At 40.9% G+C, this 24,927-nt stretch overlaps 1 protein-coding gene across 4 annotated transcripts in view; it reads right to left on the reverse strand.

The window, feature by feature from the left end:
* Positions 1-1,062: 1,062 nt before the first annotated feature.
* The window catches only part of PPP2R2A (protein phosphatase 2 regulatory subunit Balpha), a 247,466-nt gene continuing 223,601 nt past the window's right edge, over positions 1,063-24,927 (reverse strand). For 3 of the 4 annotated variants that reach the window (XM_029604089.1, XM_029604090.1, XM_029604091.1), the window contains 2 exons: positions 23,684-23,775; positions 1,063-2,036 (listed from right to left, as the gene is read on the reverse strand). In XM_029604089.1, the coding sequence (XP_029459949.1) occupies positions 1,757-2,036; positions 23,684-23,775 (372 nt within the window). In that variant the 3' untranslated portion in view covers positions 1,063-1,756. Of the gene's footprint in view, positions 2,037-23,683; positions 23,776-24,927 lie in introns of those variants that run through there. The other variant, XR_003857077.1, reaches the window with a different exon arrangement.

Genomic DNA, 24,927 nt, shown 5'->3' on the forward strand with positions numbered 1-24,927 from the left:
GGGCCCATGATTGCAGGATCCCAGAAGAAACCCTAGTGCATGCCCCCAGCTGGGGACTGTCACTGGTATAACTGGTCTTGATGAATTGGGAGGAGGTATAATAGGGATAAAAATCACCAAGTAGTTGCCCCAGCCCAGATTCTAATTGAACTGGCAGCCCAAAAGGGGCGAAGTAGAAAACTGCTGGGCCCACAAAAAAGGGTAAGATGATAAGGATGCAGCTTTACAGAGAATGGTCCAGGGGAAAATAACCCACATGATGTACAGTTACCAAAACTGTCTGCAGGGAGCATAATCATCCAAATGACTCAGTGTTGGACTAAGGTGAAAATGATCTTTACACACTCTTTGTTTTGCTTAATATCTATTTTTATACCTGTTATTTGTTCATTTTCCACTATTTGCCCTCTACAGGACAAAACATTCCTGGACGAATTTAGTACAAAGCATGTAACATATTTAAGAAAACATTTTCTCCTTCTAAAGGGTACATGGTTGATATATTTAAGCTCTATATCCCCAAGAAGCCATTTTGCGCTCAGTGTCGTTATATCATATTTCTGCAAACGTAATTCTCATTACTGATCCGTAGACCTGCTGCAAAAAAAAAAAAAGAGTGGAATCACCACCAGGACACAGTTTACAAGTAGTACTCCAAGAATACTGGTAGGAAACAGCATGAGAAAAACTGGTTCTGAAATTATTTTTTGCATGAGAATTAATACTAACTCTATAAACTGTCATGACCAAAACTGGGTCTAGGCAACACTTTGGAAGAATTTCTGTACTGCCTTCAAATGCAACTTTCACATTCTGCTTCAAAATTTAAAGAATTCAACTATGATTTTGCAGCTGTATCAACACCAGGAAAAATAGTCCAAAACATATTTAGAGAAAAAAAAAAGCAGGCTAGTTCTAAGAGCAACAAAAAGCTATAAGTTCCTTCCCCTCACAATTGATACGAGGTAAACATTTTTTTTTAGAAAAAGAAAGCTTAATTTTCATGCATTTAAGATAAAACATAGAATAGTAAGGGGATGGATTAAAAAAAGGCAAATTCTCCATTCTTTGTCACTTTTATTCAGTAGTTTTTTTCTTTTTTCTTTCTGGCTTTATAGGGTGCCAATCATGGCAAGGAATAATTACAATCAGTTGTTATTAAAATGCTTGCAACACAGATCCCTTTTACCACTGACAACTCCCCCCACCCACCCCTCTCCAACAGACCTATTTCATGTTTTTCATTTTGTTTTTTATACACCAACACTAGGGCTGGGTGGAGGGGGGAGTCCAGAAGACAAGGAATGTTACAAGTCACAGCAAGAATGAGCTGTATTTCATTTTAAAAAAGGGGGACACAAATGATACAAGGTTACACAATTATATCCCATAGCATGACTGAAGGCTTTCACTGTATTTGACGTCATCACAATGGAAGGCATAAAAAGTGGAATAAACCAATGTTGATGTAGTCCAGTCTAGTCCATTAGGCAAGATGGTGCAAGTAGTCATTAAATTAAAAAGTGCCCTAACCTTACCTAAATGGCTAGCAGACATGGAGACCACCACAGTGATTGATCAACATAGCTTTCTCCATGTAGCTATAAAAAAAATGTGTGGTCACATGGCACATTTTTAAACACTGGAAAGGGGTGCCACAATGGACCTCTCATACTCTCTCTCACTCTTTTACAGTTACTAGATTCAACTATCTCAACTATGAAGGAAGTAGACTCCTTAGCTAGGAATGCCGATCCTAATTTACTTTGTCTTGAAATATATACAAGTTGTTTGTTGTAGCTACAGCTATAATATTTTCCTTCGGATGCCAAGCTGTGTGAAGGATCTTCTTGTTGAAATCTAGGCTGTCGACACTGATTTCGTCCTTCTTCCGTTTGCCACTGGCACAAACTTTGCGTGGCTTCAAGACAGTGCGTGGTTTGTTGTTTTCCCGAGATGCTTCTAGGGTGATGTCTCGCTTCGTGTTTCGGTCAAACATTCTGAAGAAATTGTTATAGGAGCCAGTCATGACCACACTATAAAAGAATTTTAAAATCATCATTGGCGAGACACTCTCTAAAATAAATTTTAACTTGACATGAAAAATTTTAGAATGTGAATAAAGAAGGGTGAAATGATAAAACAAGCAACACCATTGCTTTCTTTATGAAATGTTTCTATGCATGTTGAGATAGATCTTTAAAATATTCAGTCTGATACTTATGTAAAAATAAAATGTAAATTAACATTTTTCTGCCTACTTAGCCCATTTTTGCTTCCAGCATATTCTTCATTCTGTGTTTGAACAAACAGTCAAAGTGATCAGAGCTTTTCATGATTTTTTTTGTGACTGAAAAGATGCCATGCAGGAGACCCTTCTGCAAACTTAACAGGGACAAAGGGCATCAAGAACTTGCAAAACTGAAAAAAAAATACAGATTCTACTGTAGATGGCATAAGAAGGAGCATAAAAAATACTGGATGAACCAACCATAAAAAGGAAGTCAGAACAGTACCTTCTTTAGTAACTGAGGAAAATAGTAAATGAGTTTCCCTAAACCTATTTGCCTGTATAAAGCAAAGTTGCTTACCTGTAACAGGTGTTCTCCATAGACAGCAGAACAAAATCAGCCACACAAACAGGTGGAGAAGATACAACAAAAGCCAGAAAGACTGCTTGGATGCATACAGAGAGCAATGATTAACAGAAAAAAAAGAGAGGTGATATTGCCCCTAGGGAGGCAATCTGAAATATTTTGTAGAGTTCTAGAGACCGCACCTTCAAAAGGATATAAACAAGATAGAGTCGGTCCAAATGGTGCCTACTAAAATGATCAATGGTATTCATTATAAAGCATGTCAGGACAAAGATCTAAACATGTATAACCTTGAGGAAAGTCGGGATAGAGGAAATATAACAGACATTTAAATACTTCCTAGGTATCAATGCATAGGAGGTGGGTCTCTAATTAATGGAACAGAGGCTGTGGAACAAGGAGTTATGGGATGAGGTCAGAAGGTGGTAGACGAAGGAGTAATATATTTCTTTATAGAGAGGTGTGGTGCATGGAATAGCTTCCCAGTGGAGGTGGTAGAGATAAGGACAATATCTGAATTCAATAAAGCATGGGAAAAGCACAAAGGATCTCTGAGGGAGTGGTAGGGATTGTGGAGATGAGCAGACTAGATAAGTCATATGGTCTTTTTTTCTGCCATCATTTTTCTGTGTCTCTATATTCTAAGTGGGTGACACCATCTGATGGCACTGACCTGGACCATACTCTGACAGAGCTCAGAAAGAAGTTTTTTCTGAACGTGCGTGGGTATTCCCATGCAGCTTCCCCATGCTATACTTCAACTCTATGGGAGGAGGGTGGGATTGTGTAGTTGATTTGTCCTGCTGTCTATGGAGAACACCTAAAATACGTAAACAACTCTGCTTTCTCAATGGACAAGCATGGCATACTCTGCCACGGAAGTGGTTGAAATCTAATAGGTAAATTTTAAAAGGATCGCACATATGCCCATGTGAATTGGACACGCAAGCAAAGATATGCTTAATTTTATATCGTGCATGCAAGTACATGTGTATCATTTAAAATATCCATGCCGCGAGTAAGTGTGCAGCCTTTATGCGCATACTCACACAAGTGACCCATATTGGGAGGGGGGGAGGAGAAAGAGACCTTTATGCCGTAGGCAGACCACTGGAACACTACCCCCCCCCCCCCCCCAAAATCTCGCCCTGAGTTGAAAGTGACTCTCTTACAGTGGGAGATACAGAGACAATCTGATACTCTTATATAACAGAGTCTCACTATCTCTCTCCCCCCCTTCCTGGTGTTCAGGACCCCTCTGGCTCATAATCTCCACACTTGCGACTCATCAGAACCAGTAGTAAAGTTACGCAAGTAACATGGCACACGTTGCCATGCTCAGCCTTTACAAAATTCGGGGTTACACGTGTAAGTCTTGACTCCATCCTGGAACGCCTAAGCCCTGCTCCTTTTCTGCCTCTTTATTCTTGACGCGCGCACAGGTATCAACGTGCATATTTTCTGGCTTCTTAAAATCTGCATTGCTCACGCGGCCCACAAAGTGTGTATGGGGCTGTTTTTGCACAAGCAACGCTTTTAAAGTCTAACTGTAAGTAAACTTTGACAGATTACACTAATCTATAGCCAAAATGCTTATGAAGAATGTAGTCAAAGTTTACTAAATCTGGGTCACTGAGAATGAAAATGATGCTTAAAATTGTTGAATAGCTTTAGTTTTCAAGATATTTTACCAGGTCAATATACACAACCTTTGATTTGGGAATTGAAGAGGATAAGTGAGTTAAGAAAGGAAAGGATCTCAAATTAAACCAGAAATGACTGCTGAATCAGGAAAGATTTTGTTACCACCTTTACACATCAAGCTTGGTCTGATGAAGAACTTTGTCAAGGCCATGCACAAAACTAAAGCAGACTTCAAGTACCTTGGTGGTAAATTTCCAAGGTTACGTGATTCTAAAATAAAAGAAGGTATCTTTGTTGGCCCTCAGAACTTCTTTGAAATGATACATTTATCCATGTATTGCGTGGCAAGGAAAAGATGGTGTGGAAAGCCATTGGTCAGTTGGTGGTAAAGCAGAGTTGCTTACCTGTAACAGGTGTTATCCCAGGACAGCAGGATATAGTCCTCACATATGGGTGACATCACTGGATGGAGCCACGGAAAACTTTCTGTCAAAGTTTCTAGAAACTTTTGACTGGCACACTGAGCCTACTGAGCATGCCCAGCATGCCATGATCCCTGCAGCCACAGGGGGTCTCCCTTCAGTCTCGTTTGTAGCAATAAGTGCGAGCGAAAAAATAAAACAATAAAACGGCAACGGACCCAACTCCGCGGGGTGGCGGGTGGGTTTCGTGAGGACTACATCCTGCTGTCCTGGGATAACACCTGTTACAGGTAAGCAACTCTGCTTTATTTATTTATTTATTTATTTTATTTATTAACTTTTATTTACCGACATTCGTGAAGCACATCATGCTGGTTTACAATGAACTCAGTTGGGAGATACAGTATAACAATATAACAATATGACATTGAAACAATATGATGTTACTAACGAAAAAACAACAAAAAATCCAAAAACAAAATACAACAAAATAAACAATAATAATGAAACCAAGGAGTAGAGAATTGAGGGAGGGTAGGGGAGGGAAGGCTTTTTTTTTTAATTTTTTTCCGTTTTATTCACCATTCCTTTTCTAATAATTCCCAACATTCTGTTTGCTTTTTTGACTGCCACAGCACACTGCACCGACGATTTCAATGTGTTATCCACTTGGGTTGTAGCACCTAATATGGAACCCAACATTTAATTTATCCCAGGACAAGCAGGATGGTAGTCCTCACATATGGGTGATTAGCAAGCTACAGGCTGATTCACACTTTAAGAGGTCAATGGCACCCAAACAAGTGCAACAGGCACAACAACTAGGGTGTCATTGACTAAGATGAGACAACCTGAATCACAGCAGGCCGTTGTGGAAGGAGTTGGGTATCATACTGGAAATAGGTTTTTCAAGACAGATTGTCCAAAGGCAGAGCCTTGTCTTCCTTCCTTATCCAAGCAGTAATGAGCTGCAAATGTATGCAGAGAACTGCAAGTCGCAGCTTTACAGATGTCTGCGATAAGTATTGAACGGTAGTGTGCTATGGATGTTGACATAGCCCTTACTGAGTGCGCCTTTACTCGCCCCTGGAGAGGAAGGCCTGCTTTTTCATAGCAGAATTCGATAGTCTGCTAGCCAGTTGGAGAGAGTTTGTTTGCCCACTGCAACTCCTGGCTTGTTTTTGTCAAAAGAAACAAAAAAAGTTGGGTGGATTTCCTATGAACTTAAGTGCGGTCTAGGTAAAATGCGAGCGCACGTTTACAGTCCAAGGTGTGCAAAACTCTTTCACCCAGGTGAGAGTGAGGCTTTGGGAAAAAAAGTGGGCAAGACTATGGATTGATTAAGGTGAAAATCCGTTACCACCTTAGGCAGGAATTTGGGGTGAGTGCGAAGGACCACTCGGTCATGTAGGAACCTTGTGTAGGGTGAGTATGTGACAAGGGCTTGTAACTCACTGACTCTCCTAGCAGATGTAATGGCTACTAGGAAAAGGACTTTCCAGGTAAGAAATTTTACATCACAGGAATGCAAAGGCTCAAACGGAGATCGTATGAGCCTTGCAAGCACTACATTTAGGTCCCATTCTGTAACCAGTGGTCGAATGGGAGGCTTAAGTTGGAGTAAGCCCCTCATAAACCGACTCACTAGGGGTTGCGCTGTTATTGGGGAATCCACTATTCCATTGTGGTATGCCGCAATGGCACTCGGGTGTACACATACAGAAGAAGTCTGGAGACCAGAGTGAGAGGTGCCACAGATAGTCTAATAGAACATAAGAACATAAGAAAATGCCATACTGGTCAGACCAAGGGTCCATCAAGCCCAGCATCCTGTTTCCAACAGTGGCCAATCCAGGCCATAAGAACCTGGCAAGTACCTAAAAACTAAGTCTATTCCATGTAACCATTGCTAATGGCAGTGGCTATTCTCTAAGTGAACTTAATAGCAGGTAATGGACTTCTCCTCCAAGAACTTATCCAATCCTTTTTTAAACACGGCTATACTAACTGCACTAACCACATTCTCTCTGGAACTCGCTCCCTCCGGACCTTCGCCTTGAACCGTGCCACGCTACATTTAAAAAGAAACTTAAGACTTGGTTGTTCGAACAAGCTTTCCCATAGAACTAATGAGCAAGAAAAAAGGCATTTCATATCCTCCGTATCTTCCCCAGCTTATATTATATACCTTTTCTCAAATTAACTATTTTATGTTTATTTATGTTTATTTATGTTTTCTCAAATTAACTATGTTCAATGTAAACCGCTAAATGTTCAATGTAAACCGCTAAATGAAGCGATAGTTACGGTTCCTTAGCGATAGTTTTGGTTCCTTGTAAACCGGGGTGATATGTATACTATACAGGAACCCCGGTATATAAATTCTTTAAATAAATATAAATTCTTTAAAAATAAATAAATTCTCTGGCAACAAATTCCAGAGTTTAATTGTGCGTTGAGTAAAAAAGAACTTTCTCCGATTACTCTTAAATGTGCCCCATGCTAACTTCATGGAGTGCCCCCTAGTCTTTCTATTATCCGAAAGAGTAAATAACTGATTCACATCTACCCTTTCTAGACCTCTCATGATTTAAACACCTCTATCATATCCCCCCTCAGTCGTCTCTTCCCCAAGCTGAAAAGTCCTAACCTCTTTAGGCTTTCCTCATAGGGGAGTTGTTCCATTCCCCTTATCATTTTGGTAGCCCTTCTCTGTACCTTCTCCATCGCAATTATATCTTTTTTGAGATGCAGCGACCAGAATTGTACACAGTATTCAAGGTGCGGTCTCACCATGGAGCGATACAGAGGCATTATGACATTTTCCGTTTTATTCACCATTCCTTTTCTAATAATTCCCAACATTCTGTTTGCTTTTTTGACTGCCGCAGCACACTGCACCGACGATTTCAATGTGTTATCCACTATGACACCTAGATCTCTTTCTTGGGTTGTAGCACCTAATATGGAACCCAACATTGTGTAATTATAGCATGGGTTATTTTTCCCTATATGCATCACCTTGCACTTATCCACATTAAATTTCATCTGCCATTTGGATGCCCAATTTTCCAGTCTCACAAGGTCTTCCTGCAATTTATCACAATCTGCTTGTGATTTAACTACTCTGAACAATTTTGTGTCATCTGCAAATATGATTATCTCACTCGTCGTATTTCTTTCCAGATCATTTATAAATATATTGAACAGTAAGGGTCCCAATACAGATCCCTGAGGCACTCCACTGTCCACTCCCTTCCACTGAGAAAATTGCCCATTTAATCCTACTCTCTGTTTCCTGTCTTTTAGCCAGTTTGCAATCCACAAAAGGACATCGCCACCTATCCCATGACTTTCTACTTTTCCTAGAAGCCTCTCATGAGGAATTTTGTCAAACGCCTTCTGAAAATCCAAGTATACTATATCTACCGGTTCACCTTTATCCGCATGTTTATTAACTCCTTCAAAAAAGTGAAGCAGATTTGTGAGGCAAGACTTGCCCTGGGTAAAGCCATGCTGACTTTGTTCCATTAAACCATGTCTTTCTATATGTTCTGTGATTTTGATGATTAGAACACTTTCCACTATTTTTCCTGGCACTGAAGTCAGGCTAACCGGTCTGTAGTTTCCCGGATCGCCCCGGAGCCCTTTTTAAATCCAGGCCTAAGTTTGTACCTGAGGCAATGAGGGTAAAGTGACTTGCCCAACGTCACAAGGAGCAACAGTGGGACTCAAACCCTGGAGTGGAGCAGGAGAAAGGGTCAATACCTTTTTGAGTGCACCACTTAGTAAATCTAATCCACTTGGTACGGTAAGATTTACGTGTGGAAGGCTTTCATGAAGCTACGAGAACCTGAGAGACTTGAGTTTTCAATTTATTTATTTATTGGAATTTCTATACCGGTATTTGGTAGAACCGTCATATCGGTTTACATCATTTCACATTAATTTACAGATAATAACATACATCAATTAAAATCAATAAAACAATATGCGAACTCATTTTTAAATTCAGTTACAGTTGAAAGACTTGTCGGGGCCAGTACGGGGCTATGAGGATCATTGACCCTCTGTCCTGCTGTAGCTTCACGGGAGGTTTGACTATGAGCGGAATCAGAGGACACGCATATAGAAGCCCTTTGGTTCCAGGGGCGAGCAAAGGTGTCCCTGGGGAACATTTGCCGACGGCTGCAGAGGGAGCAGAACCTTCCCACTTTGTGGTTCATTTTGGACGCAAAGAGGTCGATGGTTGGGCGACCCCAGCGCTTAAAAATTTTGCTCGCTACACAGGGATCCAGAGACCATTCGTGGGGATGGAAACTGACTGAGAGTGTCCGCTAGGACATTTTGCATGCCTGCTAGATAAGTTGCCCTGAGATGCATTGAGCGTACCAATAGCAGCGGTCGGTCCCAGTGACATAGTGAGGGCAAAGGGCCGTCGGCGCTATTTTGATTACTGGCAGCCGACGGCCCACGCCCAGGAGATCGTTCCCGGACCGCTCCTGGACCCCCGCTGGACCACCAGGGACGTTTGGCAGGTCTTTGGGGGGGTCAGGAGGGTGGGGGGTTGCAGTAAATTAAGTCGGCAGGTCTTGGGGGGGTCAGGAGGGTGGGGGGTTGCAGTAAATTAAGTCGGTAGGTCTTGGGGGAGTCAGGAGGGTGGGGGGTTGTAGTAAATTAAGTCGGCAGGTCTTGGGGGGGTCAGGAGGGTGGGGGGTTGCAGTAAATTAAGTCGGCAGGTCTTGGGGGGGTCAGGAGGGTGGGGGTTGTTAATTTAAAGGGTTGGGATGGGGTTTTTTTTTGGGGGGGGGAGGGGTTCCCAGAGAAAGAAACGTTTTCTGATCTGGGGAGTGGACCGAAATGGCCTCCCCAGACCCGAAAACAAAATGGGGAGAAAAAAAAAAAGCTATGCACTCCCCTAATTTGCTCCATAAGACGCCCAGACGCAGAGCCGGTTTAGCACAATTTTTTTTTTAAATTTTCCCCCTCTGAATCCTAGGTGCGTCTTATGGTCAGGTGCGTCTTATGGAGCGAAAAATACGGTAACTGGTGGGTAATCCGTAATAGTGATGACAATGGCTGAACAGCTTGGATCCACTGAGATTTCAAAGTCTATTGAGTCGTCCTCATGGCTAACTTCCATAGGGGTCACATGGACTATAGACGCCATGTGGCCCAGTAGTGTAAGAAATTGATGGGCAGAGGCTGATCAGAGAGTTTGCCAGATTCGCTAGATTGTTCGTACGGTCGCTTGGAAGAAAAGCTTTTGCGACTGTGGTGTCGAGGTCTGCTCCAATGAAAATGAGGAGCTGAGACGGGTTCATATGTGATTTTTGATAGTTGATCAGGAATCCCAGGGAATGCAACAGGCTTATGGTGCTTTCCAAGGCAGCGAGAGTTCCCTGTTTGGATGGACTCCTGATGAGCCAATTGTCTAAATAGGGAAAAACATGAATGCTGTTTTTTATTAGATGTGCAGCAGCCACTGCTAGGCATTTTGTGAACACCTGAGGTGCTGAGGCTAGTCCGAATGGCAGGACTGAATTGGAAATGTTTTTGACTCACTCGAATCTTAGATATTTTCGATGTTGTGGGGAAATGGGTATGTAAACTTAAGCTTTTTGAAGATCCAAAGAACAAAGCCAATCTCCTTGATGTAGTAAGGGAAGGATGGTCCCAAGGGAGACCATCCGGAATTTTTCTTTTGAAGAAATTTGTTTATTTATTTTATTTATTTAAGGGTTTTTATATACCGCGGCACGTTAGGAAACATCACCTCGGTTTACAATGAACATCAACTTAGCAAAAGCTTTACAATCCAAAACAAATAAATAAGGGTACATAGCTCATAACATTAAAAACTATAAAATAAAATAGGAGAGGATAAAATGAACTAAGGGTACATAGCTGATAACATTAAACTAGAAAATAAATAATATCAAATAAATTCAAAAGAAGCACATTTGGCCAGAGGATCAAAATTAAAAGTACAAATAATTACATACTGGGCAAAATAATACATGATATGTAGATTATTTATGGTTCAGAAGAAAATTGATAGATCAGTTACAATATTAAGAGAGCTGCAAGTATATAGGTCAAAGGGAGTGCTAAGCGTAATTGAAAGTAACTGCATGGCGTGAGTAGAATAAGTGGTATAATTAGCCTATTAAATATTATTGTCTGAAGGGAAGTGTTCATATAATAATCTGTCCTTTCTCTTCCTTCTTCGCCAAGTTCTAGTCTCCCTGTTAAATGTAACTGCATTTTTCCGCACCATTGTTATAGTTAATGTTTTACTTTGCACCCCTGTTCTATGTGAACCAGCATGATGTGATTGCTATCTCGAATGCCGGTATATAAAAATCCGAAATAAATAAATAAATAAATATATTGTAGGCTTATTTAAACAGCCAGGTTTTCAGGTTCTATTTAAACTTCTTGTGGCAGGGTTCTTGGCGCAGATCTGTGGGCATTTTGTTCCATATGTTGATTCCAGCTATCGTGAATGATCTTTTTCTTGTGGAAACATATTTTGTATTTTTGAGCGTAGGAAAGGAGAGTTTAGCCTGGTGCATTTTTCTTATTGGTCTGTTTGATGTATGGACTGTAAAAATATCAGAGAACCAGTGCATATCTTGGTTATGTAATGACTTGTGTATAAGGGAAAGCACTTTGAATAATATCCTTGAAGCGATTGGAAGCCAGTGTAGGAATTGTAGCGCTGGTGTGATATGTTCGTGGCGGTGCGTGTTAGTAAGCAAGAGTGCAGCCGCATTTTGTAGCATCTGTAGTGGTTGAAGTGAGTTATTTGGGAGACTTAGTAGTATGGAGTTGCAGTAGTCCAATTTAGATAATATAGTAGCTTGTAGTACAGTCCAGAAGTCATGTGGGTGTAGAAGTGGTTGATCCTTTTCAAAGTATGAAGTTTGTAGAAACCATTTTTGATGGTGGAAGTGATAAATGTTTTTAATGTAAAATGTTTGTCAATTATAACCCCAAGGCTGCGGACTTGTTGTATAATGTGATGGTCAGAAAGAGATTGTTGAGAGGGGTAAGCATGGGTGTTTTGTGGCGAAATGATGAGAAGCTCTGTTTTGTTGGTATTTATAGCCAATGAATTTTCAGTTAGAAGATTTTCTATTTCCGCTAGTGCGGTATTCCAGGTTTTGAGAGCATTGGGTAGGGAGTCATTGATAGATATTAGGATCTGCACATCAGCTGCATAAACAAAGTGCTGGAGACCCAGTTTCATCAACAGTCGACAGAGGTATATATTGAAAAGAGTTGAAGAGAGAGAGGATCCTTGGGGTACTCCTTGTAGCAGATTTTTCAGTTTGGATTCATGTTGGCCAATTCTAACACTGTATTTCCTGCCGTTCAGAAAAGATTTGAGCCAACACAGTGCAGTGCCAGTGATGCCGAATTGTAAGAGGTGAGTTAAGAGGATGTTGTGGTTGACTGTATCAAATGCCGAGGAAATGTCTAGCAGGGCAAGTATATAAGAGTGACCGGTGTCTAATGCCATTGAGTCGGAAAGTGATAGGAGAAGAGTTTCAGTACTATGGTACTTACGGAATCCATATTGGAATGGGGAAAGTAATTGATTTTCATCTAGGTATTCAGTGAGTTGCCTGTTGATGACTTTCTCTAAAATTTTGGATAGGAAAGGTAGGTTCGAGACTGGGCGAAAGTTTGCTGATCCCGTTGGGTCCAGTCTGGTTTCTTCAGTGTTGGTTTTATTATGGCGTTGTTGAGATTGCGGAGGTCTAGTATGGGGCAGAGACCGCCTGTTTTCTTTGGAATTAGGAAATAGCGGGAGTAGAACCCTCTGCATTGTTGAGACTGGGGAACGGGTTTGACAGCCCTGGAAGTCAGCAGGGTGGAGAGTTCTAACCGAAGTTGAGATGTTATAATGTTGTTTGCCCACAGTGGAGTGGGTGGGGAATCCGGTGATATCTTTTGGAATTTGAGATGATATCCCCAGTTCAGGATGGCTAACACCCATTGATCTGTGGTGATGAGGCTCCAGTGGTGTATGAAATAATGGAGCCGACCTTCTACAGGCAAGTCGGGTCTGGGATTGTTGGAGAGGCTTCTGCTCTCTGGAAATTCTTCAAAACCCGGATGCTGGCGTGGCTGAGTCTTTGTCTGACGCGGATGTCCTCTTTGAGGTGGTCGGAAAGGACGTATGCTAGATGCAGGTGGGTAGTACTTACGAGGTCAATAGAAGGGTTTTCTGGTATCCCTTCTTGCGGGTTTTTGTGCCAAGGATGGCTGGCATGATGGCAATTTGGAAAGATGTCGGAGTGTCTCATGGTGGTGTTTCAATTATGAGATAGCATCTTGAATTTTCTCTCCGAAGAGATTGTCTCCAGTGCATGGGAGATCTGCTAATCTTTCCTGTACTTCTGATCTTAAATCTGAAGCTTCTAGCCAAGCCCATCTTCATGTGTTGATTCCAGCAGCTGACAGACCTGCAGATGTTTCAAAAGAGTCATATGCTGCCTGACTCAAGACCTTTTTGAATGAGGGCATTGAGTGGTACTTGCTGCTGTTGAGGAAGATTGTCAGCTATGTCTTGCATTTGTTTCCACAAATTTCTTTGATATTGCGTCATATATAATTGATATGCTGCAATTCGGGATACGAGAATGGACCCCTGGAAGACTTTTTTGCCTAACCCATCCAGAAATTTCTGTTCTTTTCCCGGAGGGGTAGATGAGTGAGGTTTTTACTTCCTTGCTTTCTTCTGTGTTCTGATTCTACCACAACTGACTGGTGTGGCAGTTGTGGATTTTGAAATCCTGGTGTGTGTTGGACCAGGTATTTTGAGTCCATTCTTCTGTTAACAGGTGGTATGGAACAGGGATGCTCCCAAAGGTGGTGCTGGAGATCTAGAAGCACTTCATGGATTGGTATAGCCATGACTTCCTTGGGTGCATCTACAAACTGGAGGACCTTCAGCGTTTTGTCTGGTGTCCTCTTCTGTGACCAGCTCAAAAGGTATGGTATCTGACATTTTCTTAATGAAATTTGCAAAAGAAAGGTCCTCTGGTGGGGACTTCCTTCTTTCTTCTGGTGGAGAAGGTTCAGATACGAGGTCTTCTGTATCCGTGTCAACATCCTCCCAAGGACTGTAGTTGGGTTGGGAATGGGATCCTGGTGGATCCAAAGTGACCTGTGGAAGAGGACGCTTTGGCATCGATGCAGTTTTTGATGGTCTATCAGGAATATGTTTTGGCATTGATGGGGAATTGAATGGCATCGACGCACCGATGAGAATCAATGCCCAGCATCACCCAATGGACCGGGGAAAGGCTTAGAGGGCATCGATGGACCAGGAAGTGGCATCGAAGGCATCGATGGTCTGTGAGTTTTTTGTAGACCCGATGGACCAGGTAAGGGATCCAAGTCCCCATCATCTTCTTCCGATGAGCCTGGAATAGGTATAACTGGAATCATTGGAGGATCCATCGGTAGTATTGTCGAAGTCTTCAGAGGATTTATTGACGGTTTCGGTGCCGGTTGTGGGAAGGTACTGATTAAGGCATCGAGTCTGCTGAGCAGAGGTGCCAGTACTGATGGCTCAGATGCCGGTGTTGACCGGTTTTGGCGTCGGTGTCTGTTTGGCTGCAATCTTTGAAAAACCTCAATGACTGCCTGTTGAATCATGGAAGTCACTTTTTCCCTGGAGACTGGGACCGGGTCCACTATCGCAGGAGAAGGTAAGATGGGCGCTAGTGGCTCTTCCACATTTGGATGTGGTGGCACAGTCTCTCCACCGATTCCGGTGGAGAGCACCTCGGTGTCTCATGTACAGAGGGGCATGTAGGTTCTTGTACCCGGACCCGCTTCGCTATCGGCTCGATGGCCATCGATGCTGATGCGGTAACCGGTTCTCCGGATAGAACGGAGTCGGATCGATGACGATGCTTCTCTCGATGCTCTTTGCTAGACATCGAGGATGATGCTATCGAAGATCCCAATGGAGATGGACTGTCTCCTGACTTTCTTTCCTCTGTGTTTTTCAGTGGAGGAAGGCAGCTTCATCGGTGACGACTGTAAAGAAGTCGATGGAGCGATTTTATTAAAAAGTTCCACCATTTTGTCCAGTCGGGCACGCCTGCCCTTCGGCGTCATCTGAGCGCAGGTGGAACATGCACGGACATCGTGGCCTGATCCCAGGCAAAGTACACAGATGTCATGCGGGTCTGTTATTGACATCGTTCGAGGGCAATTTGGACATTTCATAAATCCTGTGGCCATGATAAAAAAAATAAGGCCGGGTAACGGTACTTATCCACATTAAATTTCATCTGCCATTTGGATGCCCAATTTTCCAGTCTCACAAGGTCTTCCTGCAATTTATCACAATCTGCTTGTGATTTAACTACTCTGAACAATTTTGAATCATCTGCAAATTTGATTACCTCACTCATCGTATTTCTGTCCAGATCATTTATAAATATATTGAAAAGTAAGGGTCCCAATACAGATCCCTGAGGCACTCCACTGCCCACTCCCTTCCACTGAGAAAATTGTCCATTTAATCATAGTCTCTGTTTCCTGTCTTTTAGCCAGGTTGTAATCCGCAAAAGGACATCGCCACCTATCCCATGACTTTTTACTTTTCCTAGAAGCCTCTCATGAGGAATTTTGTCAAACGTCTTCTGAAAATCCAAACTGATTGAATCTTGGGTGGGTCCCTTTCCTCTCACTTGGGCCCCAGATAAAATTAAATATTTGGGGGTATGGATTCCTAAGGATCTATCTTCCTTGTACGAGCTGAACATACGGGACACAATTTAAATGTTCAGGAAAAGTTGAGAGCCTGGCAATCTCTTCAGTTATCACTTTTTGGGAGGTGCGCACTCATGAAGATGGTGATAATCCCGAAAATTCTCTATAAATTACAGATGCTTCCCTGCTGGCTTACAGCATGGGATATTAACTTGCTGCACTCTTCTTTCCAAACTTTTCTTTAGAATGGTAAGGGGGCAAGGATAAGTATGGCCAAACTTATGGGCGCCAAGGAGGCAGGGGCCATTGACTTTCCTAACTTAAGGTTTTATAATGTAGCCTGTCAATTGCGGTTCATGGGAGAGTGATTTCTGGTAAATCTGCTTTTTATGAGCCTGGATTAATTGACAATATCCTGTTTCCTTCGTCTCTCCATTGTATTTAATTCATTCTTTGGTTCAAGAAATTTGCAGATTGGTCTCCTCGAACCCCCTCCTAATACTACCTTGTGTACAGGCCTGGTTGAGGAAACGGGGGGGGGGGGGGGGGGGGGGGGAGTTTCTGTGAGCAAACGGTCTTTACCGTTGCCGTTCCTGGGCAACAGTGGTTTTTCTCCAGGTATAGAATATGCCAGTACTTTTCAACAGTGAGCAAAGTTGGGAATTATCCATATCCTATATGAAGAAGCTTGGTCAATAGTTCTTTCTTTCTTTTACTATGCTATGTCAGTTGTTTCTGATCTCTCCCAGGCAGTTATTTGCATACCTTCAGGCCCAACACTATCTGGGTACTTTTAAATGGGGAGTTACTGCCTTTACGAAAGATCTCTTGCTCATAAACTTCAGGAAATATCTGCCCAGCGGAACATTATCTCTGCGTGGCATAAGTTCTGTAAACAACACTCACAATACCAACACCTTACTCCTCTTGCTACTTATTTATTTAAAAGTTTCTTATATACCGTTTATACATAATATGGTCTAAATGGTTTGCAAACTAAAATCACATATATAATTAAAAAATGCAAACATAAAAATGAGAGTAAAAAATAAAAACAGTAATAAAACAAACCAATCGAGTTAGAAAGGTTGTAGGTCAACAAAACAGTGCAAAAGTAAAGATAACATAATAACATGAATATGGGAAATTTGTGGTCTTAGTTAAAGAGTATTGTGCAGATATTTCCAAAGCATCTATGTCTAAATACTTTAAAATGTTAAACTCTAATGTTGTTGACTCTAGTTTGAGGGAAATTAAATTTAAATTGCTCCACCATCCCTTTCTAGATGATGTCAACAAATATCAAATGAAGTTGGCACCAACCCCTATGTGAATAAAATGTAATGAGATCACTGGATCTTTAATTCATCGGTTTCTGACTTGTTTAGAAGCTTAATAATTTTTGGAATGCTATGCTTGCATCCATTTGACAATGTACTGGTTTGATGATTCCTAAATCAGGCAAAGTCCAATTACTTGGTGATGACTGCCTACTTTCCACTTGTGGTAAGGCAGGAGGGGAGCGATTTGCATACCTGGCTCTTCAGTTAGCATGTACATGTACCTTACAGAATTGGGCTGGGGAAGAGATGCCTACCTCTGAATCCTGGCTTCATAGAATGGTCTTGATGTTGCAGATGGAATGGCTTGACTCTAAAATGGGCACCAGCAGGCATGGGGATGCATACTGCGCCTGCTGGGTATCCTTTTCTACACTCCTATTTTAAGATTTTCAGGATAGTCTGCTTGCTATGGGTTTCTAATCAATGGTGTGGATCCTCACAATAGCAGTTCTAAGAGGGGTAGATATAATCTATGCGCCTTATGAAATGTTCTATGATAACATTTCTTTTTCCAGGTTTATGTACTCCCCATATGTATACTGGGGTTTTTGCATTTCCTATGTTGGGACTGGTTCCAAGGGTTTAGGGAGGGAAGGGGAGGGGGTATGACTGAATGGAAGGGGTGTGTGTGTGTGTGTGAGGTGTGGCTGAGAGGCATCTAGAGGGTGGGGGAGGTTTTAAAGTGAAAATACAAAACGGAAAGGGAATGTGGTGGATAAAGCATAAGCATTGTCAAGATAAGTGTAAAACATTGATAAGACAGGCAAAGAGAGAATTTGAAATGAATTTGGCCATAGAGGCAAAAACTCATAATAAAAACTTTTTTAAATATATCCGAAGCAAGAAACCTGTGAGGGAGTCTGTTGGACCATTAGATGGCCGAGGGGTTAAAGGGGCTCTTAGGGAAAATAAGGCCATTGCAGAAAGTCTAAATGAATTCTTTGCTTCTGTGTTTATTAATGAGGATGTTGGGGAGATACCAGTTCTGGAGATGGTTTTCAACGGTGATGAGTCAGATGAACTGAACCAAATCACAGTTAACCTGGAAGATATAGTAGGCCAGATTGACAAACTAAAGAGTAGCAAATCACCTGGACCGGATGGTATGCATTTTAGGGTTCTGAAGGAACTAAAAAGTGAAATTTCTGATCTATTAGTTAAAATTTGTAACCTATCATTAAAATCATCCATTGTACCTGAAGACTGGAGGGTGGCCAATGTAACCCCAATATTTAAAAAGGGCTCCAGGGGCGATCCGGGAAACTACAGACCAGTGAGTCTGACTTCAGTGCTGGGAAAAATAGTGGAAATTATTCTAAAGATCAAAATCATACAGCATATAGAAAGACATGGTTTAATGGAACACAAATACAGTCAACATGGATTTACTCAAGGGAAGTCTTGCCTAACAAATCTGCTTCATTTTTTTGAAGAGGTTAATAAGCACATGGATAAAGGTGAACAGATAGATGTAGTGTATTTGGATTTTCAGAAGGCGTTTGACAAAGTCCCTCATGAGAGGCTTCTGAGAAAACTAAAAAGTCATGGGACAGGAGGCAACGTCCTTTCGTGGATTACAAACTGGTTAAAAGACAGGAAACAGAGTAGGATTAAATGGTCAGTTTTCCCAGTGGAAAAGGGTAAACAGTGGAGTGCCTCAGGGATCTGTACTTGGTCCTGTGCTTTTTAATATATTTATTAACCTCCCATGGGAGCAGCTGGAACAAACATTGGAGTGGTGCACAGAGTATGGAAACCAGAGGAAGTCCTACAACAGCCCCTCTACTCTGTCTCTGACTTTTTTTTTTTTTTAAACTTACCCGAGCTCAGCCTTCCCAGCTACAGGGGGAGAGGGCATATACCGTCACTGTCATGCTTAACTTCCTGCACCCACTGCTTTTCAGCTGCTTAAATCAGCAAAGTCCACGCCAGCTGAAGAACCAGTTACTAGATCAAGGCACTCATCTGAGGGACCGGGGAAATCACCTCAGAAATTCTCAAATGGGGGAAGGACCATTAGGTATCACCACAGGAGAGTGGGGCAATTCAAAGTTCCTATTAATTCTCCTCTAAATTTTGAAGCAATCTCCAATAGGGAAATGCACATCCACCATTTGCTGGAGACGGAGAATGCTGGCAGGCTGATGTTGCGGCAGGACTATATATACTGTGATGACAGTTTGCTCCGACTCTATCTGCTGGTGGAGGTGCATAACTCACTGGTCCTGAATCCATCTAGCCACATGTTAGGAAACTTACACATTAGAACATGCCATACTGGGTCAGACCAAGGGTCCATCAAGCCCAGCATCCTGTTTCCAACAGTGGCCAATCCAGGCCATAAGAACCGGGCAAGTACCTAAAAACTAAGTCTATTCCATGTTACCATTGCTAGTAATAGCGGCGGCTATTTTCTAAGTCAACTCAATTAATAGCAGGTAATAGAATTCTCCTCCAAGAACTTATTCAATCTTTTTTTAAACACAGCTATACTAACCACAATCTCTGGCAACAAATTCCAGGGTTTAATTGTGCGTTGAGTGAAAAAGAACTTTCTCCGATTAGTTTTAAATGTGCCACACGCTAACTTCATGGAGTGCCCCCTAGTCTTTCTATTATCCGAAAGAGTAAAAAACGGATTCACATCTACCCATTCTAGACCTCTCATGATTTTAAACACCTCTATCATATCCCCCCTCAGCCGTCTCTTCTCCAAGCTGAAAAGTCCTAACCTCTTTAGGCTTTCCTCATAGGGGAGCTGTTCCCTTCCCTTTATCATTTTGGTCGCCCTTCTCTGTACCTTCTCCATCACAATTATATCTTTTTTGAGATGCGGTCTCAAATTATACACAGTATTCAAGGTGCGGTCTTCACCATGGAGCGATACAGAGGCATGATGACATTTTCCATTTATTCACCATTCCCTTTCTAATAATTCCCAACATTCTGTTTGCTTTTTTGACTGCCATAGCACACTGAACCGATGATTTCAAAGTATCCACTATGATGCCTAGATCTCTTTCTTGGGTTGTAGCACCTAATATGGAACCTAACATTGTGTAATTATAGCATGGGTTATTTTTCCCTATATGCATCACCTGGCACTTATCCACATTAAATTTCATCTGCCATTTTGATGCCCAATTTTCCAGTCTCACAAGGTCTTCCTGCAATTTATCACAATCTGCTTGTGATTTAACTACTCTGAACAATTTTGTATCATCTGCAAATTTGATTATCTCACTCGTCGTATTTCTTTCCAGATCATTTATAAATATATTGAAAAGTAAGGGTCCAAATACAGATCCCTGAGGCACTCCACTGCCCACTCCCTTCCACTGAGAAAATTGTCCATTTAATCCTAATCTGTTTCCTGTCTCTTAGCCAGTTTGTAATCCACGAAAGGACATCGCCACCTATCCCATGACTTTTTACTTTTCCTAAAAGCTTCTCATGAGGAACTTTGTCAAACGCCTTCTGAAAATCCAAGTACACATCTACCGGTTCATCTTTATCCACATGTTTATTAACTCCTTCAAAAAAGTGAAGCAGATTTGTGAGGCAAGACTTGCCTTGGGTAAAGCCATGCTGACTTTGTTCCACTAAACCATGTCTTTCTATATGTTCTGTGATTTGATGTTTAGAACACTTTCCACTATTTTTCCTGGCACTGAAGTCAGGCTAACTGGTCTGTAGTTTCCCGGATCGCCCCTGGAGCTTTTTTTAAATATTGGGGTTGCATTTGCTATCCTCCAGTCTTCAGGTACAATGGATGATTTTAATGATAGGTTACAAATTTTTACTAATAGGTCTGAAATTTCATTTTTTAGTTCCTTCAGAACTCTGGGGTGTATACCATCCGGTCCAGGTGATTTACTACTCTTCAGTTTGTCAATCAGGTCTACCACATCTTCTAGGTTCACCGTGATTTGGTTCAGTCCATCTGAATCATTACCCATGAAAATCTTCTCCAGTTCTTGTACCTCCCCAACATCCTCTTCAACAATAACAGATATTGGCATGGAGATGTTCTATGCTAAGGTGAATTTTCTTAATGGCACCAAAAACTTCTGCACTGGAGGTGTCTTGGCACAGAAACTTTCCAAGGCAGCGCTGTGGTGCTTCTGCGTGAAATTGGAAGAGCTGGCTTTGCACTGAACTTTGGGAGATTTGGGGTGCCAAATCACAATGACTCTGACCTAGAGGACTAAGGTACTAGTCCCTCAGACATTTTGCTACTTTTCTTCTAGGTTATCAGCAAATTAAAGTAATGATTATTACATTTAAGATCCCTGTGAGTAAGGGTCCACAGAGATGTATGACCAAACACTAAGCAGTTGGTAGAGTCATGAGACAGACCAAGGCAGCAGCTGTAAAAATCTAAACTCAACATTTTGAAGTCACACTTTAAATAATGTTTAAAAAAGCTTCTTTCTTGACAAGATGAGAGCTGACTAGTCTAATTTTTTTCTTTTTTTGAAGGAACTCGAGAAAGAAAAATAAGAAAAAGTAACCAAAGAGAAAACCAGCTATAAGAATCAAAAAAACAAAAAAATATGGGCGACTCTTTAGAGAGGAGAGAAATGGGTACTTTCAATCTTGCCGAAGAAAAAATGTGACTCACATACAGTGCTGTATGGGAACGCACATACATGCTCAGAAAAGACTTCTATTTCTGAGTTTAGTCGAGGATGGCACCATCAGATGACATTACCCACTTGTATGATGGAATATGTCTTACGTGTCCATGGCAAAAACCAAGTAGATGATAAAATAGTGCACATTACCTCTGTGTTACTATAAAGTTTGTCTCTATTGAATAAGGAACAATACTACTGAGTTACTGGAAAAAGATAAGATATCAGCATCTAATTATTATGATCCTTCCTGTTGCAATTAAATCAAATTTCTTGGAATACTGCAATATTTCTGCTTAATGTCACCACATTGAGATGAAGATTGCTGGTGTGTTTTATTAATCTTACTTTATTTTTTAGAACTTAAACTTCCAATAAGGACAAGGAGAGTCCAAAGATCTAAACTGGTTAAAAAAACTAAATATAAAACATTAAAGAAAAAAATATACAATGTTTATACTGCAAGTCCTTCAGATAGAAGCTGAAGATCTACAGCATATACAAGAAGAAAACACTACATGCTGTCTTAAGCATCAGATTCAAAAGAATCTAAAAGAAAAGCTGGGAGAATACATTACAACATACATTTTTCCATCCAACTGTTTGTCATTTGCACACTAAGGGGTGAACTTAAAAGAGTTACTCACATTAAAAGGCCCATATATATGAGTATCTGGGCCAATCTTGAGCAACTTATATTTTAAAACTGCCCAATTACACACATATACACAGGTGTGTAAGCAATCCAAAGTGTGGAAAAAAGGGGCAGGGTCAATTATACGTGGAAATATGGATTTTAAATCCCACGTCCATAGTGTGAGTTGGCTGCTATCCGTGCTTATTTACCTCTGCTCTTGATGGGGTGTTAAGTCTGAAAAAAACTAATTTTAAGCCTAAAATGACTGGGTGTAGGATCTAGGTAAACCGGGGACAATGCAGGCTGATGAACCTGAGGGGTCTGGATGATCTAGAGCCAGACTGGGCCAGCTGGTGGACTAACTGGTCAAACTGGCTATTTCCTTATGCACACATGTTTTAAAATCTGATTAGCTATGAGTGTTAAATTCAACAAGGAAGAAACGCGAATAAAATTTGCTCGTACAACCGCTTAAAATTAAGAGCGCACATATGTGTGCTAGGTGTATTTTAAATCATACATGTGTACTTGCGCAGACAATTTAAGATTCCTGCATATGTGAACTCGCATGTCATATATACAAATGCGGGTGTACGCGTGCTCATTTTAAAGTTACCATCCCTAAATAGACCATTTATTTGGTCATAATACATATGTAGTGGCTTATTCATTGAAGTATAAATGCATAGTGTGAATCAAGTTTTGTACATTGTGATACCTACATTTGTCTTGTGTTCTTTGTAGATAAGTGAACATTTGTTAATTACCTCTATTGTTCCCTAGCATTTGTGATATATAGAATTAGAATGCAGCTTCCCCATTGTTGATGTCGAGTCTGTAATATGAATACCTTCTATATTTTCTTTTTTAATTTAATGTGGAATAAGATCTATTTTTGACCTTTGGACTCTCCCTGTCCTTGTAGGCTTTTTGCCCTAGGATTATTTTATGTATGCCTTGTAATTTCTAGATAGATACTCAAACTCACAATTCAAAAATATGAAATGGTCTGTACACATGAAGGTTCTCACATATATTCACACCCCACACTGAATAGTCAATCACAAACTTTACCATCAATAGCTGAGTATTATATAATGACAGCATAAATGCAACCAATTATAGTTAATCCTGTCACAAAAAATTAAATTATGATTATTTACTCCAGATGCAAAGAAAAAAGTTACTTTTGAAAGTTAATTTGGATTCCTTTGAAGATGACATTTCTCACATCAATTTGTTTAAAATATCCATATAAACACACAAAAATTATACTCAAGACATTGTGTACATGAAGAATAAATGGAAACTAATGAAACACTTTCATTCATAAATTCTTTTCCCAATAATAGAATAGTACACGAAAGACATCAACAGATCCATTTTAAACCAAAGTATGCTGGACTGAAAGAGCAAGTCACGGGAAATTCCATGTCTTTGAACAAAAGATTAAACATCACATTACTTTTAGGATAAAAAGCAGGTACACAAATGAAAATGTAATCCATTATGTTACTTGGCTCCTGGTCAAAACAACTTGTTAAAATAGCTTAATTGCAGCCAAATATCAAAACTAATTTCACTGTAGAGCAGTCACTCTTTGGTAATGCTAAACTTTTAAATATGTATAGACTATACACAAAGAAAAATGTGACAATACCTGTCAGAGCCATTCCAACAGCACTCAAATTTGTCAAAAATGCAGTCATTCTCATATAGTGAACAAAGTTTACTTCTGAGGTATTCGTGTACCTAAAAATATAAAATAAAAATAAAATATCTTTAATGCATTATACTTTTATATTTTAATACAGTATTGATTACCGAAAGGAGACCTATAATTTTTCCAGATAAACCACAATACAGCACACTTAAAAAGTACCATGTAAGAAATCTACCCATCAAAAGAATGAATTCTCTAAACATCCAAAATACTTTTTTGTGTGAACAATGTATACATAATTTTATGTTTAAGAAAAACCCTTGGGCAAGTCCAAGAAGACGACCCTTTCAGAAACATTAACCTCGCTGAGGGCTAAGAGAAAACATGAAAGAGGTGTATACAGTCTCAAGTGGGGTGGACCAGGTAATTAGGAGATAGCACTATTGGAAAGGATTAATTACTAGGAGACACTCCATGAAGCTAATAGGTAGAACGCTTAAAACAAATCAGAGAAAAAAAGGTTTCTTACCACAAATGGGGCTCCCTGTAGACATCAGGATCAATTAGCCATGACATGTGGTTACCCATCAACCAATAGCACCGAATGGACCCACCTCTCTAGCTCAGTAAAGTTTTATTAATGAGCATGCATGGGAGAATTCTCGTGTGCACTGTCTCGTGAGCTCCCCCAGTCGACTGTAGAGCTTAAATTTCGTTAGTGGACTCTCCAGGGAGGTCGGCAGGTATTAAGCATGGCTAGGTCATCCTGCAATCTACAAAGAACCCTGTTTACACTAAAAAAACTTGCTTTGTCAACAAACAGGGCTGAATTAACCAAGACACATGGAGAGTCCCCAGTTGACAGGTCCATAATGGAACACTTACTGAAAAGGCAAACCAGATCTCCCAAGGAAAGTGGACAGGCTGCAAAAAAAAAAAAATGATTGCCCAAAGTTACTGTCACTTCTCAAGAGAATGTCTAGACAGTAGTGGGAAATGAAGGTGTGAACTGACAGCCAAGTTGTACCTTCGCAAATGTCTTCAATTGAGATGGCTTTCAGGCGAGCCACTGAGATAGCCATGGCTATCACTTGATGAGCCTTGGCAGAGTCTGTGATCTGAAGACCAGCTTCATTACAGCAATGTGTGATAGTCCGCTAGCCAGTTGAACATACATTTGAACACTGCTAACATAGGACACTAGGATCATAGGAGATGAGATGCCCAACGATGTGGGTGAG

This window comes from Rhinatrema bivittatum, chromosome 5 (genome assembly GCF_901001135.1).
Source record: "Rhinatrema bivittatum chromosome 5, aRhiBiv1.1, whole genome shotgun sequence".
In the NCBI taxonomy this organism is placed as follows: domain Eukaryota; kingdom Metazoa; phylum Chordata; class Amphibia; order Gymnophiona; family Rhinatrematidae; genus Rhinatrema; species Rhinatrema bivittatum.